Below are 16,872 nucleotides of genomic sequence, written 5' to 3' on the forward strand. Positions count from 1 at the left end.
TTTTGTTTGTGTTTACTTCGGCGAACGCATTCCAGCTTCCGTCTTATCCGTTGGCCATCTCGGGAAAAAAAAAAAAAAAGAGCCGAGTCGAGTCCAATCGTCGTCATAATAATAAAACGGTCGACATTTTGTTTTTGTTTTGTTTTTTGTTTTTTGTTTTCGAAATCGTCTCATCGTTTTTTTTTTTTTTTGTTTTCGCTTTATATGTGTTACGCTCTGTTGTTCTCTTGACCGACGTTTGTCGTAGCTCTTTTGTTTTCTTTTTTTTTTTTTTGTTTTTTTCTCCCCGTTTTTATTATTATTATTATCATTCTCCTCTTTGTCTTTTTTGTTTTATTTCTTTCCCACTTCTCTTTACTCATTTGACGGAATGGAAACAAAAAGAAAGACACGAAAAAAGAAAAAAAAAAAAAATCAGAGTGTCGCCCCCTTCGGGTAAAAAGACACGACAACACGCATAGAAGGCCGTTGTCGCCGACGGGTTCTCTTTCTTTTCTTTTTCTTTCCGTCTTGTGTGTGTGTGTGTGTGTGTGTGTGTGTGCGCGCATTTAAGAAATTTTTAAACAGAAACAAAAAAAAAAAAAAAAATGAGGGGTGGTGAGGAATAATAAAAGAAGACGGTCGTCAATTGCCGCGTGATAAGAGAAATTTGAAATATTAAAATAATAAAAAAAAAAAAAAAAAAAAAAAAAAGGCAACACCAAAAATAGGAGAAGGTGGTGGTGGCGGTAGGGAGGGAGGTGAGGAATAATAACCGGAAGTCAATTGTTAATTTTGATTGGCCAAATCCTCTGCTTGCGTACGTGTGTGTGTGTCTCTTTCTTTTGCTCGATGTGCTCCGAGCTCTTTTTTTTTTTTTCTTTTCGACGTCGAATTGAGGTGGGTGGGTTGAAATGGAGGGAAAGCGCATATATTCTGTAATTATTCTTTTTTTTTTTTTTTTTTTTTTTTTCATTCTTGATTGTTGGCTGTGTTCTCTCTCGGCCGTGCTTTTCTTTTCTTCCGTTTGTTCACCTTCAGGTGGCGATTCGGACGACCAAAACGGCATGAAGTGCTCGTTTATGTTACACATTTACACACACACACACACACACACATACACCGTGTCGAGCCATATATCATGTGAGAGAGAGTCGATGTGTACATAGACGCGCAATAGCGCAAGAGCAGCAGGAACAAGCAAAACACACACACACACACGCACACACGAAAAGGAGGGGGGGAAGAAATGCAAGGCGCCGCCGCCGTCGCGTTAAGAAACATTTAAATGGGAGCCGCCGTGCTCGTGATGATTGTCTGCGTGTGTATGTGTGTGTTGCAGCGGCGCGCGCACCGCATCCAATTTGCCGCAGCCCTCCTTCCTCCTCCCACTCTCCTCCTCCTCATCGTCTCATCTTCATTTCTTCTTCTTTTTTTTTTCTTTCCTTGTATATATATATATTTTTTTTTATTTGATATTTGACGTCGCTCTCGTCACTCTCGTGCATTTCCTCATACATTATAGTGCCCGCCCAAAGCGAGAATAAGAAAAATGCGTGTTCTTTTTTTTACTGTTCAAATAGAAAATGATGTCGTCTCTATTCAGAAATGAAGGTGAAAAAAAAAACAAAAAATAAATAAATAAATAGGAGGAAGACTCTCTTCCAACAGTTGATGACGCACAGCTTTCGTTAGGTTAGCTAGCCGATGAATCAATCTTAGCCAGCCCCGTTTCTTTAACTCGTTTGTTTTCATCGACATGTAACGTTTATGAAAAAAAAAAAAAACAAAAAAAAAAAAACTTGTCCAATCAAAACATTTTATTAACAGATTTTTATTTTGTTTCCTTGTTTCAGGTGATGAGGTGGTAGCGTGAAGTCAAGCCACGACGAGAAACGAGAAGAGTCAGCCGAGAACCAATCATCGCATTGGTTGCGAAAAAAAAAAAAGAAAAGAAAGAAAGAAAGGAAAAAAAAAACAAGGCTTTTCATCTTCCCTGTTCATTGGAAAATTCCAGAACCCAAAACAAAATATAACAGAAGAAAATGGATGTATCGATAGCGGTGCCCAGTCCGCGGGTGCATTCGGACGCGACGACGGCCTCTGCGGCCCCCTCTGCGGCCCTCAGTTTACCTTCGCCGACGTCGGCGATGACGTCTGTAGCTGCGCAACAGACGACGACGTCGCCGCCACCCAATTCGATGGACACGGGACAGACGACCCTAGTCCACGCCCGGCTCGACGCCCGCGACGTCATGGCCGCCTCCGATTCTGGTCAGGAAGACGAGGAGCTGTTGGAAGACGGTAGTCATCATCATCATCACCATCACCATCACCATGACAGTAGTAACGCGTCGACGCCCAATGTGACGTCGAAAACAGCCGCCGACAACAACGCCAATGGGTCGGCCCCGACGGCCGATGAGGATGACGACGCCGAAGAGGACGAGGACGATGACGATGAAGACGATGAGGACGATGACGACGATGTTGAACGCTTCGATGGAAAGATCGTTTACAATCCGGACGGCTCTGCCTACATCATCGAAGAGAATAGCCAGGGAGGCGGCAGCGATTTGGAGGATATCGCCGTCAGATTGCCGAAACTGGAAGGCGCCATTGTGGACGGCCGTCGAGGAGCGCAGAACTTGGACGACGTGGCCGCTTCGCTGCCGCAGATTGCCAGCGCTCTCTACGTGTCCCGGCCGCAGGCTAAACAGCGCCTTTACTACGGGGCTAACAGCAGCGCGTGTTCCGGCAGCGACGGCGGCGGCGGCGGCGGCGGCAAACACTCGGCCGCCGCCAGAGCCAACGCGGCCGAGCCCGTCATGCACAGCTTCCGCGTCTACTCTGCCCGCCGCAATTCCGATTCGAAGAGCAACGCGCCAGTACCTGCCGCCTTTTCGATTGCCGACTGCGGCGGCAGCCACTCGTCGGTGCCCATCAAGCCGATCCTCATGTGTTTCGTGTGCAAACTGTCGTTCGGCCTGGCCAAGACGTTGGTGTCGCACGCGACGGGCGAGCACGGCGTGCGGCTGGACGACGAAGAGAAGCGCATCTTGGGCCAGGCCAACACGTCGGCCATCCTGCAGCTGGTTGGCAAGAGCAAAGAGCCGGTCGTTTCGTTTCTCGAGCCAGTCACGTCGTCCGTCAACCAGGTAACAGCCGGGCAACAAGAGCCCAGCAACAGTCATAATAATAATCACTCGTCGTCCGCCGACGACATGGACGCTGACGATATCAAAACGGAGCCGGCCAACAACGACGAGTCGTTTGAAACGAAAGAGACGTCGTCCGTCTCGTTCAATCGGCCCCGTTCCAGCAGTCCCGTCGGTAACCATAGCAACAGCAACAACAGTAACAACAGCAACAACAACAACAACAACGGCCGAACGAGCGTCTCGTCGCCGTCTGCCGCCAGTTCGGCCACGCCGTCTCCGCTCTCGCCGCAGCTCCAACTGACGCCGGCCAACGTCAGCATGGCTTCGATCGCGGCGGCCGCGGCCAGCTTCGGCAACCCGTTTTTCAGTCAACAGCTGCAGCAGCAGCAACAACAAATGTACCAACAGCAGCAACAACAACAGCAACCCGACGTCGTCCAGGGCCTGTTGAGTCCAGGCTTGAGCAGCTCGGCGGCGGCGGCCATGGCCCTGGCCACGCGCAACTCTTGCAAGACGCTCAAGTGCCCAAAGTGCAACTGGCACTACAAGTACCAAGAGACGCTCGAGATCCACATGAAGGAGAAGCACCCGGAGAGCGAGACGTCGTGTTTGTACTGCCTAACTGGCCAGCCTCATCCTCGGCTGGCCCGCGGCGAGACGTACACTTGCGGCTACAAACCTTATCGATGCGAAGTCTGCAATTATTCGACGACTACCAAAGGTAACCTCAGCATCCACATGCAGTCGGACAAACACCTGAACAACGCCCAGGAACTGCAGCAGAACGGCCAGCAAGCGAACGCCGGAAGCGCTGGAGGTGGCGTGGGAGGCGGAAGCGGAAGCGCTCACAACACGAGCGCCGAGTCGCTGACGTCGCCCACCAAGACGGGCCCGGGCGCGTCGTTGCTGCACCACCATCACCATCATCAGCAGCAGCAGCAGCAGCAACAGCAGCAGGCCGCCTCGCTGCAGTCTGCCGTGAACAACCCGACGTCCGTCAACACTATGACCGGCAGCCCGGCTACGTCGTCTTCGGTGCCGTCGAGCCAGTTGGCGAAATTGACGGCGCCGGCCAATAAGCCGACGTTCCGCTGCGACGTTTGCAACTACGAAACGAACGTCGGACGCAATTTGCGCATCCACATGACGAGCGAGAAGCACACGCACAACATGATTATGCTCCAGCAGAACGTCAAGCGCATGCAACAGCTCTCGGTCCTCCAGCAACACGATCCGTCTTCCGTCGCGGCCATGCAATCGGCGCCCGGCGGAGCCGAGGCTGCGCTAGCCGATATGGCCTACCAGCAGGCGCTCTTCATCCAGATGATGACGGGAGGCCAACTGCCCGGACAAGGTGGGCAAATGGCCGACTCGCAATCTCCGTGGGCGGCGGCGATGGGCGCCGCGGTTGCTGCTGGTGCCGGTGGCGGTGCCGGTGCCGGACAGTCGATGGCCGGCGTGGGGCCGTTGGTTGATCCGGGCCTCAATCCCGAAACGATGGAGCCGCTTCCGGAGCCGATGGATCCTAATCCGTCTCACGTGTTCCAGTGTCTGGTGTGCAGCGTCTTTTGCGGCGACGTTGCCGAAGTGGTTGCCCAGCATGTTTCGGCCGACCGTTCGCGCCAGCGGGAACACGAAGCCCTGCTCCTCATCGGCGGCCATTACCTGTGCCGACTCTGCGCCTACAAGACGACGCTCAAAGCCAATTTCCAGCTGCACTGCAAGACGGACAAGCACTTGCAGCGGCTGCAGCACGCGACGCACATCCAGGAGGGCGGCGCCCGCAACGACTGGAAACTCCAGTACGTGACGAGCACGACGAACCCGGTCCAGCTGCGCTGCAACGTCTGCGAGTACTACACCAACAGCGTCCACAAGCTGCAAGTGCACGCGGCCAGTCCGCGCCATCAGCTGGCCGTCGAGCTCTTCCGCTTTGCTTCCGACGAGGCGGCCGCTTTGGCCAGGTCGAACGGCAGCGGCGCCGTTCAATTCCAGTGCCGCCTCTGCCAATACGATTGTCCCAACAAGACGGCCTTGCTCCAGCACGCCCGCTCCCTCCGCCATTGCCAACTGGAACAGCTGGCCGAACTTCAGCGACGCAGCACGGCCAGCGCCAACGGCTCCAAGGAGATTCTCGGCCCGCTCGAACTCCGCGATCTCTTCGCCGCCGTCCCCACGGCCGCCGATTCGGACGACGAAGGAGCGCCATCATCGCAACTCCAGTCAGCTAATGGAACAGGTACATTATTATTTCTTTTTCTTTCTTTTTCTTTTTCTTTTTCTTTTTTTTTTTTTTCCCTTTTTACTTGACCTACGGTTGTGTGTGTGTGTGTGTGTGTGTGTGTGTGTGTGTGTGTGTGTGTGTGTGTGTGTGTGTGTTTCGTGCTCGGAAATCCCCTACAGAGATGGGGGCAACACGCGTTCCATCTCAATCACTGTAGCATCTTTCGACTCCGCCCCCACTCCTTACCTCCCGCCCCCCCCCCCCCGTTTGGGTTGCGCAATCTATCTGCTCGTTGTCTTTATTAAGACACCAAGCAACACGCTTGCTTTGCTTGCACAAATAGCCTACGCGCTCGTCAACCTCCTCATTTTATTTGTCCCGTTGGGTAGGGGGTAGGTGGAGGATTTTCAAAAGGAATCAAATTGCGATGGCCTCGAGCGCGGGCAATTTGAAATTGAACACAGTAGCAAAGAAGAAGATGATGAAGAAAAGGAATGCGGGACAAACAAAAAATATTATATTTTGATACAAAAAAAGAAAAAAAAGAAAAAAAAAGAAATGCGTGAATAAAATATCTGGAAAAATGAAACACCTTTCCTCCCCCTTGTCGGGAAGTAAGAAAATGAAGAAGAGCCGCGCCGATATGTATAATATACAAGGTGTCAAAGATGACTCTCTCTCTCTTTCTCTCTTTCTCTCTCTCTATCTCTATCTCTCTTTTCCCTTTTCTTTTTTTTTTATATGCCTGCCTCTCATCGTACCAGTCCGACAATATAGGAAGCGAAACACAACCCCACCTTTGATTATTTATTATACGATATTTACATTTATGGAGGTTCAGTGGTTGAGCTGGTGTGAGGCTTTTTTTTTTTTTTTCCCCTTTCCCATTTTTTTTTTCTTTTTATTTCTTTTCGGGAAGGCCCTGAGGGAAACGTTGCGCGCTCAGCCGCATCTTTTTTTTTTTTTTTTTTTTTTTTAAAAAAAAAAAAAAAAAATAAAAAAAGGGAAAAGGCCGGGTGTTGATTTTATGGCGGTCCGCTCGACACGCACCGGGCGCCCGGTAATTTGGCACGCTATAGTTGCCTCTTTTGCTCCCTCTTTCAGCCCCTCTCTCTCGCGCTTCTTCTTCTTCTTTTTCTTGTTCTTCTCTGGGAGGAGGAGGAAGAAGAAGAAGTAGAAGAAGATGAGGGTCTTTGCTAGCCGTTGTGATGATAGCCTCCAGCTCCATACGTAGACGACTCGTCCTTCTCTCCTTGTTTCTCTTAAAGCGCTAGCGATATATGCAGTTATGCAACTTGTTTTCTTAAGACTTTTTTTTTTTTTTTTTTTTTTTTTTTGAGGTATTTATCGTGTGCGCGCTCATATACTCGGAGACAGAATGATGAAATGAAATGTTAATGTGCTCCGCTCTCCTTTTTTTTTTTTCTTTTCTTTCTTCGTGTTGTTTTTATTTATTTATTTTTTGTTTTTTTGTTGTTTTTTTTTTTCGTGATCTCGTCGTGTTGGCCTTCATTTTAAGGTGCGCGTGCCGTGCGGTGAGTCCACTTGGTCGTGGCACGATTGATTTGATTTGATTTTTTTTTTTTTTTTTTTTTTTTTTGTGTGTGTGTTCCTTTCGTTTGTGAATATTCACGTAATATTTCCCAGCGAATCAACCACCCGCCGACCCACCCACTTGCACCGTACATACATGTCAGGTCGTCATTTTGACAAACACAAAAAATAAGGTGGAAGGATAGCGAGGGGGGAAGATAGACAAGTCGTGAAATCACAAAAGAAAAAAAAAACCATTTGGATTGGATCACGAATGAGTCATTTGCGGCCGGCCGCAAAGTACTGGCGCGCAACGTCGCATTCCCCCTCCCCTCTTTATTTTTTTTTTTTTTTTTTTTTTTTTTTTTTCTTAAATTTATTCAGAATGATTGTAATTATTTTTCTCTATCTTTATCTCTCGTTTTTTTTTTTTTTTCATATACATTTTTGTTGTGCGGTTTTGATATTCCGGAATGAAATCAAGGCCATGTCGTGTCCCTCCTTCCTCGACTCCGCTCATTATCATCCTGTTCTTTAGGCTCTCCTCCCTCTCTCTCTCTCTCTCTCTCTCTCTCCCTCCCTATTCACTCCTTTTTCTTTTCTTTTTCTTTATTTTAAATAGTTGTGATTGTTATTACGCCACGACGATGAGCTAGCTCCCCCCCGATGAATAAATAATTCGTCTTTTCCTCTTTATTCTTCTCTTACCTTCTTCTCCTTTAGTCTTACTCTTTTGGAACCCTTCAACTTCTCTTCCCAAATTGCTGTGGCTCTTCTCGTCATTTGACAAGAAGACGAAGAAAATGAAAGAGAGAGAGAGAGAGAAAAAAAAAAGGGCAACCAAACCCGCTTATTATTCAAAAGACTCACAAAGAGCGAGCCGATGGGGTGGTGACTATACAATGTGATGATTACACACACAGACACACATACACACGGCAGAGAAATAAAAAGAAAAAAAGAGACAGAGAGAGAGAGAGACAGAGAGAAATTGAGAAAAATAGGAGGAGATAGCGAACCGGATTGGTCGGATGACTAATGGATGCATTGACATGTCACCTGTATATATTTCTCTCTGCCTTTTTTTTTCTATTTCTTCATATGGTCAAACGAAATTTACCTCCTTCTCTACGCCATATCCTGCGACTGTGTGTCTGTCTCTCTGTTTCCCATTCGAGAATTGTTTGTTGTTTGTGTATTTAAAAAAAAAAAAAAAACAAAAAAAAAAAACGAAAAACAAACAAAACTCATCACGACCCTTTTGCACGAATCTGCGCGGGACTTGGAAATGTGTCCCCTCTTCGCCCCGGAAAAAAAAAAACAAAAAAAAAAACGAGCTATCTGTCGACCAAATGACTGCGACATACATTTTGAAAAAAGAAAAACGCGTGGGGGCATTGTTTGTCCAATCAAAATGACAGAAACCAGCTGCGGCCTATTTGACTAGTTTTTCCCTTTTTCTTTTTTCTATTCATATTATATTTATACATTAGCATATGTTCTGATCGGAAGAGATGGACAAGTAAAAATTAAAAAAGAAAGAAAGGGAGAGAAGAAAACACACACACACACACATACACACACATAGTCGTATTAAAACCACTTTTTTTATTTTTTTTTTTTAGACCGGACGTGAGACGTCATAGCAATAGCCACACACACGTTCGAATGTAGCGCATCGTCTAATCATTTACCTCTTCCCTTTCTGTGTTTGTTTTAGAAGCCGACCGAGCTCACCTCCTGACCGATCACGACATGTCCACTGCGACAACAACGAAGAGTTTGCGGCTACAACAACAACAACAGCAAGCCGAACAAGTGACGAACAATAACGAAGCCAAAGCGTCGAATGAAGAAGGCAGCAACACGGGCGTGAGTTGCCCCCTGTGCCAGAACCGTTTCGCCGACCGGGCTCAAGTGGAGCAACACGCCGCCACGGTGCACAACGTCAACGCCGAGGGCCTGGAACGTCTCATGCTGCTGGTGGAGCAGGCCAACTGGCTCAACGCAGCCATGCAACAACAACAACAGCAACAGCAACAGCAACAGCAACAACAACAACCACAACAACCACCAGCAGCAGCAGCAGCAGCAGCAGGTAACAACAACGCTCTGTGCCGGCCTGAGGAAGACGCGAGGCGCGAATCGCCGTCCTCTGGCGAGGACGAGAGCGAATCGCCCGCTCCCGTGGCCGCTCTCCTTCACCAGCAACAGCAGCAGCGCGGCCAGCAACAGGCGGCCGTCGTGCCGCCGGCCGCCACCGTCTCGGAGAGGCACGCCTACAAATACCGCTGCCCTCAGTGCTCGCTGGCCTTCAAAACGCTGGACAAGCTGCAATTGCACTCGCAATATCACGTCATTCGCGACGCCACAAAGTGTCCACTTTGCGGACGATCATTCCGCTCCATCTTGTCCCTCCAGAAGCATCTGGAGAGCTCGCACGCCGAGCTCACCGACGAGGAGGCCAACGTCCTGCGCCAGAGCCTCTTGTCGCACCCGTTGCTCCTCAGCGGACTGGCCGGACAGGCCAGCGAAGCGGCCATCAGCGAATACCTTCGCCGCGAACAGGCCGCCGCCGCCGAACTCTCTGGCGGTGAGGACGAAACGGACCAGGAAGATTCGGCACTGCTTCAGAACTCCGGGCTGCTGGCCTCCACCATGGACGAGGGTCAAGAGGAAAGCGAAGAGATGGATCACGATCAGATGGGCAGCGACTGCGGCCTGGCGCACAACCACAGCCAGAAGGGCGGCATGGCGGGCGGGAACGGGGGCGCGACGGCAGGTCACGGCGAGCAGGTCCACCAGGGCACTCCGCTGGAGGAGTACCTCAACAGCGCCTCGGTGGCCGAAGAGACTTACGCCGACCCGGTCCGTCGCCACAAGTGCCATCGGTGCAAGATGGCTTTCACGTCTCAGAGTTACCTGACTAGTCACAACAAGACGATGCAGCACCGCAAGGGCGAGAAGCTGCACTACCCCATGGAGAAATACCTGGACCCCAACAGGCCGTTCAAGTGCGACGTCTGCAAAGAGTCGTTTACGCAGAAGAACATCCTCCTCGTTCACTACAATTCCGTCAGCCATTTGCACAAGCTCAAGAGGGCCGCTTCCCTCGCAGAGCCGGCCGCCGCCGCCGCTTCACCAGTCACACCCTTGCCGCCGTTGATCGCCAGACCGGAACGGCCCGTCACGGCCAATTCGACCTGCTCCACAGGAGGAGCCGCCAACGCCGCCAACGAGTCGCCGGCCGGCGGCCTGAACGGCAACAACAACAACAACAATAGCAGCAACAACAGCAAGCCGTGGAAGTGCAACATTTGCAAAGTGGCCTACAGTCAAGGATCGACGCTGGACATTCACCTGCGCTCCGTCCTCCATCAGACGAGGGCGTCGAAATTGCAAGAGCTCGCAGCTGCCGGACAGATTGATCTGACCCGGCCATTGATCGAACAGCCGTCACCTGGGACGGCCGCCGTTCAGAGCTCGCCCGAATCGCCCGCCCTGCCCGGCCGTAAGACGAGCCCCGTCGCCATCGAAAACGGGCTGGATCAGCAGCAACATCAGCAACAACAGCAACAGCTGGCCATGGCCCTCGGACAACTCTACGGCCTGTCGGCTGAGCAACTGTTCCAGCAACAGCAGCAGCAACAGTTGGTCCAGCAGTACTACTCGGCCGTCGGCTTCAACAATGCCGACATCAATTGGCCGAATAACGCGAAAATGGCCGAACGGGCCGACGATTCGCCCGTCGCCCTACCCGACGACAACGCCAACAACAACAACAACAAAATGAATCTGCCCGCCCGGCGATCGTCGCGCATGCTCAAACACCTGCTGGGCAGTTACGGCTTCGAACTAGTGATGCAATTCAACGAGTGCCACCAGAAGCAACGCGGCGCCGGCCAACCTAAACAGCAGCAGCAGCAACAACAACAACTGCAGCGGGGCGACGACCAGCAGCAACAACAACAGCAACAACAATCTGGCGTCAATAACATCAACCTCAACAGCTCGACGGCCAGCGATCCGGCCGAAGAGGAGAACAAAGAAAACGCCATGGAGACGGACTCTACAGTCCCAGCGGACAAGACGCCCGAAATCCAGCGCTGCGTCTGCCCGCTCTGCCACAAGAGCTTCTCCAGTATTTGGGTCCTCAAGGCGCACAGCGAGGAGGTCCATCGTCAGATGGTGCCGCCCCATTGCGTCGAACAATGCGCCGACGAGATTAAACGGACGGCCAACCTCAACACTTCGACGTCGGCTCCGGCCGGCGTCGGACCTCATTTGTCGCCCGTCGAACGGCTCCCGCCGCCGGGCAATATCGATCGAGCCGAGCGCGAACCGACGGCCGAACTGGCCGTCGGCGAGTCGTCCTCGTCGTCGGCCGGGCCGGCTTCTGTGAAAGCGACGGCAGCGACGCCGCGGCCGGAGAGCACACCTACTCCGCGCACGGCCTCGTCCACTCCGATTTCGACCAGCGCCGTTGAGTCGGCGGCCCAGGCTCAGGCCCAGCAGGCCGCCCAGATGCAGCAGTCGCAATTGGCGCAGCAGATGAGCGACATGCAGGGCGTTTTGAACGCCATGGGATTGGCGTCGCAGCTTCAACAGCAATTCAACCCGATGATGATGGGCTTGGCCGGTTTAGGCCTGCACGGCGCCGCCGGACTGGGCTTCAACATGCCGGCCGCCGCTCTAGCCGCCATGAACATGCAGCCGCCGTTGATGAACCCGTTCATGATGGCCGCTGGCCATTTCGACCCGATTCAAGCGGCCATGGCTGCCCAGGCTGCGCAGAACAATCCGTACCTGCAATCGGCCATGGATCAGCAAGCCGGACAGTACGCCAAACAGCAACAGCAAATGCAGCAGCAGCAACAACAACAGCAGCAGCAGCAGCAACAGCAGCAGCAGCAACAACAACAACAACAGTCGGCCGCTGGCGGCTCTTCTTCGGCCAACGTTTCGCAGGTAGGAAGTGCGGCCAGCAATCAGCAACAGCAGCAACAAGCTGGCCAGCAACAAAAGAGAGCTCGCACTCGGATTAGCGACGACCAGCTCAAGATTTTGCGGGCCCATTTCGACATCAACAACTCGCCGTCGGAAGAGACGATCGCGGAAATGGCCCGCCAGTCCGGCCTGCCGCCCAAAGTCATCAAGCACTGGTTCCGCAACACGTTGTTCAAGGAGCGCCAGCGCAACAAGGACTCGCCGTACAATTTCAGCAACCCGCCCAGCACGACTCTGAACCTTGAAGAGTACGAGAAGACGGGCGAAGCCAAAGTCACTCAACTGAAAACCGAGGAGCAAATGGAGATCCAACGGGCTTTGATCAGCACTCGGCCCGTGCCGTCGATCAACAGCAAAGCGGCCAAGACGGCGGCCGCGGCTGCCGCAGCCGCCGCAGCAGCAGCTGTCGCGGCCACCATGGCCTCGGCCGTCCCGCCTACCGCCGCTGCTCCTGTTCCTACACCCGAGGTGGTTCAAGTGAAGAAGGAAGCCGTCAGCGAAATGCAGGACACTACGATCGAAGACGTGGCCAGCCGTTCGACTCCGCAGCTGTTGCCCACGACGCCCGGCAATCCGTTCCACATGCGCAGCGGCTCGCCCATGACCAACCTATCGCTGGCCTCGCTCATCAGTTCGCAGCTGAACGTCGACACGAAGAACTGCCACCTGGCCGCCGGCGGGGGGATGTTCCCTCCCCGGCCGACGACGAGCGGATCGGCCCTACCTAGTCCCGCCGCAGCCGGATTGGCCGGTTTGAGCCCGGGCCGCATGAGCACCGACCAAAGCCCGTTCAATTTTTTCGCCACTTCGACTCCGCTGCCCATGGCCCCTCTCACCCCGCCAGGTGGTGGAGGAGGAGGAGGCGGCAACTCGAGCAGCGGAGGAGGCGGTCCTGGCTCGTCGACGGGCAAACGCGCCAACCGGACCCGGTTCACCGACTACCAGATCAAGGTACTGCAAGAATTCTTTGAGAACAACGCCTATCCGAAAGACGACGATCTCGAGTACCTCTCCAAATTGCTCTCGCTTTCACCACGAGTCATTGTCGTCTGGTTCCAGAACGCCCGCCAAAAGGCGCGCAAAGTCTATGAAAATCAGCCGCCAGTTGCCGGAAGCGCCGGCGATCCGGCTTCCACTTCTGGATCGGCCACTCCTGGATCTGGAACGTCGGGAGGTGGAGGAGCGGGAGCTGGAACGGACACCGATGGTTCGGGCCGTTTCCAGCGAACGCCCGGACTCAACTACCAATGCAAAAAGTGTCTGCTCGTCTTCCAGCGCTACTACGAGCTCATCCGCCATCAGAAGACGCACTGCTTCAAGGAAGAGGACGCCAAGCGATCGGCCGTCGCCCAAGCGGCGGCCGCCCAGGCTGCCGCTTGTTTTTCATCGTCGGACAACGACAACAGCAACTCGAGCTCCCTGGCCGACGCTTCCGTCATGAGCGGAACGGCCTCGTCTTGCGGCAACGCTCCGCTCTTGACCAGTTTGCCCAAATCATCGTCGACGACGCTCATCAAGACGGAAGCCAACGTCAGCTCAGCTCCTCCGCCACCGCCACTCAAACAGACGGACCAGTTCCAAACGCAACCATCGACGCAACAACAACAACAACAACAGCAACAACAACAGGCCCAGTCGCAAAACGACTCGGCTTTCCACTGCGAACAATGCGGATTGACATTTTCGCGCTTCGATCTCTGGCGCGAACATCAGATCGTCCACATCATGAATCCGGATCTGTTTGCCAGCGGCGCCGCCAGTAAAATGGCCGCCGGAATGGAAACCCAATACGCGGCTTTACTCCAGCAACACCAAGCCGCCGTCGTGGCCGCTGCCGCCGCCCAACTCTCGGCAAGTCTCCCGGCCGCCAGCGCCGGAAGCAGCGGACAGATGACCCCGCCGTCCTCTGGCGCTCTGATTCCGTCTGGAAGTAAGCGGAAGCACGAGGTGGTCGAAGAGGACGAGGATCGCGGCGGAGGCGCCGGCGGGTGCGGCGGCAGCGGCAGCGGAGGAGGCGGCACGGACGGAGACGGACAACCACGCGACAAGCGTCTTCGGACGACGATCCTGCCGGAGCAGTTGGATTTCCTCTACCAGCAGTACCAGCTGGAATCTAATCCGTCACGGAAGATGCTGGAGACGATCTCGCGCGAAGTCGGCCTGAAGAAACGCGTCGTCCAGGTGTGGTTCCAGAATACTCGAGCCCGCGAGCGCAAAGGTCAGTTCCGGGCCCATGCCCAGGTCATCAACAAGCGTTGTCCATTTTGTCCGGCCCTGTTCAAAGTCAAATCGGCTCTCGAGTCTCATTTGGCCGGCCGACATCCGGACCAGTTGGCCAAAGGCGAAGTCAACATCGACGCCCTGCCCGACATGACCGACGACGACTCGGACACTGGAATGAACCTGAACAGCTCTCCTCATTTAGGTTCTAGTTCCGTCTCGGCGGCGACGTCGGCCGACGCCAACTCGGCCGCCGCCATCCAGGAAGCCTTGACTAAGAGACTCTCGGCCGTTTCCAACTACCAGCAGTCGATGGCCTCCCTCTCGATGCTCTCGTCCCTCTACTCGCAGGGCTTTGTAGCTCCCCTGCCCGGCTTTGAGGGCAAGGCTGAAGACGCCCTCAAGCGCTACGCCAGCGACTATCTGGCCAACGCCGGAAACGGCGGCAACAACGGAGCCTCATCGGCGGCCGCAGCGGTGGCCAGCGCGACGGCCGGCGGCAACGAACAGCGCCCATCGACGGGCAATCCAACTGGAGACGCTCCGCTAGATCTGAGCCGGCCTCTGTCGTCGCTGCCGCAAGGTCTGACGCAGGTGCGACCAGAAAGCGCCATGCAATCGGACGTCGGGACGGACGACAACCGCTCGGAGCACTACATGGACTACTTTGACGAAAGCAACCCGTCTTCCCCGTTGCCCTACGGCAAGATGGGCGGCGGTGGGGGTGGCGGCGGCGGTGGCAACCAAAGCAATTCGGGCAACGCCAGCGTGACGGGCTCGGCGTCCGGCGGCCAGAACAAACGGTTCCGGACGCAGATGAGCGCCGTCCAGGTCCGCGTCATGAAGTCGCTTTTCTCCGACTACAAAACACCGACGATGGCCGAATGCGAAGCTCTCGGCCGCGAGATCGGCCTGCCCAAACGGGTCGTCCAGGTCTGGTTCCAGAACGCGCGGGCCAAAGAGAAGAAGAACAAGTTGAACGCCCAGAAAGCGGCCGGAGATTTGTCGGGCAGCGAGAGCGCCACCAAACAGCCGGACGGCTGCGACCTTTGCGATTTCAAATATTCGCACAAGTACGCCGTCCAGGACCACATTTTCACCCACCAGCACATCGAACGCGTCAAGATCCACGTGGCCGAGCAGTCGGGCAAACACGGCGACGACATGCCGTCGTCGGCGCAACGTCCATCCAAGAGCGGCTCGGGCCATCAGCAAGACGGTCAAGAGCCATCGACGCCGGTCGGCACGGGCGCATCCAGCGCCGAGACGACGACTTCGCCGCCCAGCAACGCGGCCGAATCGGCGCAGCTAGAAGCCCTGCTCCTTCACCAACTGTACGGCATGGGCTACGGAGCGGCCGGTGTTCCAGCTGCGGCTCTGGCGGCCGCGGCCGCCGCAGCAGCCGCCTCGTCGTCGTACAACAACTCCCAGCAACAGCAGCAGCAACAACAACAGCCGAGCACCAACGTCATGGCTGCCGGTGAGTCTTGACTCCATTCATTCTTTGCACCGGTAGCTTTGTCAGCGTTTGTGTTTTGTTTTGTTTTTTTGTTTTTTTTTTGCGACTCGCCTTGAATCCGTCGGCCGTCATTTTTCTTTTTAAAACGGAAAAAGAGGCACTCGATTTTTTTTGTTGTTTTTGGTTCGTGCTGGCCGTCCAGCAAAAAGCGAAACAAACGCGGAAAAGAAGAAAGGGATTTGTCTTGTTGTTTCCATTCGTTTTGGATATTTGCCTCTGTGTGTGTGTGTGTGTGTCTGTGTCTGTCTGTCTGTTATTTTTTGGAATAGGACGGGGGTACGTGTATGTGTGTGTGTGTGTAGGCGAAGGTACCACACAAAAAAACAAAAAAAACACCTGCAGACGGGAATCCGAAAGAGAAAGAAGGATTAATTAGTTTTCCTTAGCGGGAGATTCCTGCATTTTGAATAAATTAATTGCTTCGGCGCGCGTAGCTGTAGCCAAAACGACCACGTCCTATTCTCTCTCTTTTCTCCCGTTTTTTTTTTTTGTTGTTTTTTTTTTTTTTTTTTTTGTTTTTTGTTTTTTTTTCTTGTGTTGTTGGGGCAAAAAAAAAAAAAATGTTCTTTTAGTGGAATGGAAGAAGAAGAAGAAAAAAAGAATGAATGAATAAGGAAGAGAACAGAACGACAGCGGGGGTGGTCGTGGTTTGTCTTACTACATCACCTGGGCCGTTGCATTTTAGATGGGCCAGCTTTTTTATTTTTTATTTTTTATTTTTTTTATCATCTCGTTTCCTCTCAGTTTCTTTGATTCCGTTTCATTTTTTTTTCTTTTCCTCTCTTATTGTTTTGTATTTATACATATCATTCTAGTGATTCAGATGCCTTTCTTTTATTTCATTTTGTTTTATTTCGTCTCTTTTTTTTAAGTTTTTTTTGTTTTGTTTTCTCGACTTTGACTCGGTCCCGTCTGCCGACACGTCATTGTTTTCCCGTCGTCCCCCTCTACCCTCCAAAAAAAAAAAAATGCCCGTTCAAAATTATTTCAAAGGAAAATAAAATCGAAAAATCAAAATGTAACCAACAAACCGGCGTTTTTTTTGTTTTTTTTTTGTTTTCTCTTTATCTTTATCTCGTTTTGTTCTTATTTTTCTTTATCATTATTTCGTTAACAACGGTAACAACGACGTTTTTTTTAAAAAAAAAAATGAGCAGCCGTTGTACTAATTGCGTAACAGAAAAAGTCAAACTTGAAGGTTCTTGTGTTCGAAACTTCTTCCCGTTTCG

The 16,872-nt window shown here is 52.7% G+C and overlaps 1 protein-coding gene across 1 annotated transcript in view; it reads left to right on the forward strand.

Annotated features, from left to right (window-relative positions):
- Nucleotides 1–16,872, forward strand: part of LOC130687363 (zinc finger protein 2-like) — a 45,087-nt gene that overhangs the window by 6,114 nt on the left and 22,101 nt on the right. The window contains exons 2-3 of the mRNA XM_057510510.2: nt 1,836–5,379; nt 8,618–15,604. Coding sequence (XP_057366493.1) covers nt 2,025–5,379; nt 8,618–15,604 — 10,342 coding nt within the window. The 5' untranslated portion in view covers nt 1,836–2,024. The remainder of the gene's footprint in view (nt 1–1,835; nt 5,380–8,617; nt 15,605–16,872) is intronic.

This window comes from Daphnia carinata, chromosome 4 (genome assembly GCF_022539665.2).
Source record: "Daphnia carinata strain CSIRO-1 chromosome 4, CSIRO_AGI_Dcar_HiC_V3, whole genome shotgun sequence".
NCBI classification, from domain to species: Eukaryota; Metazoa; Arthropoda; class Branchiopoda; order Diplostraca; family Daphniidae; genus Daphnia; species Daphnia carinata.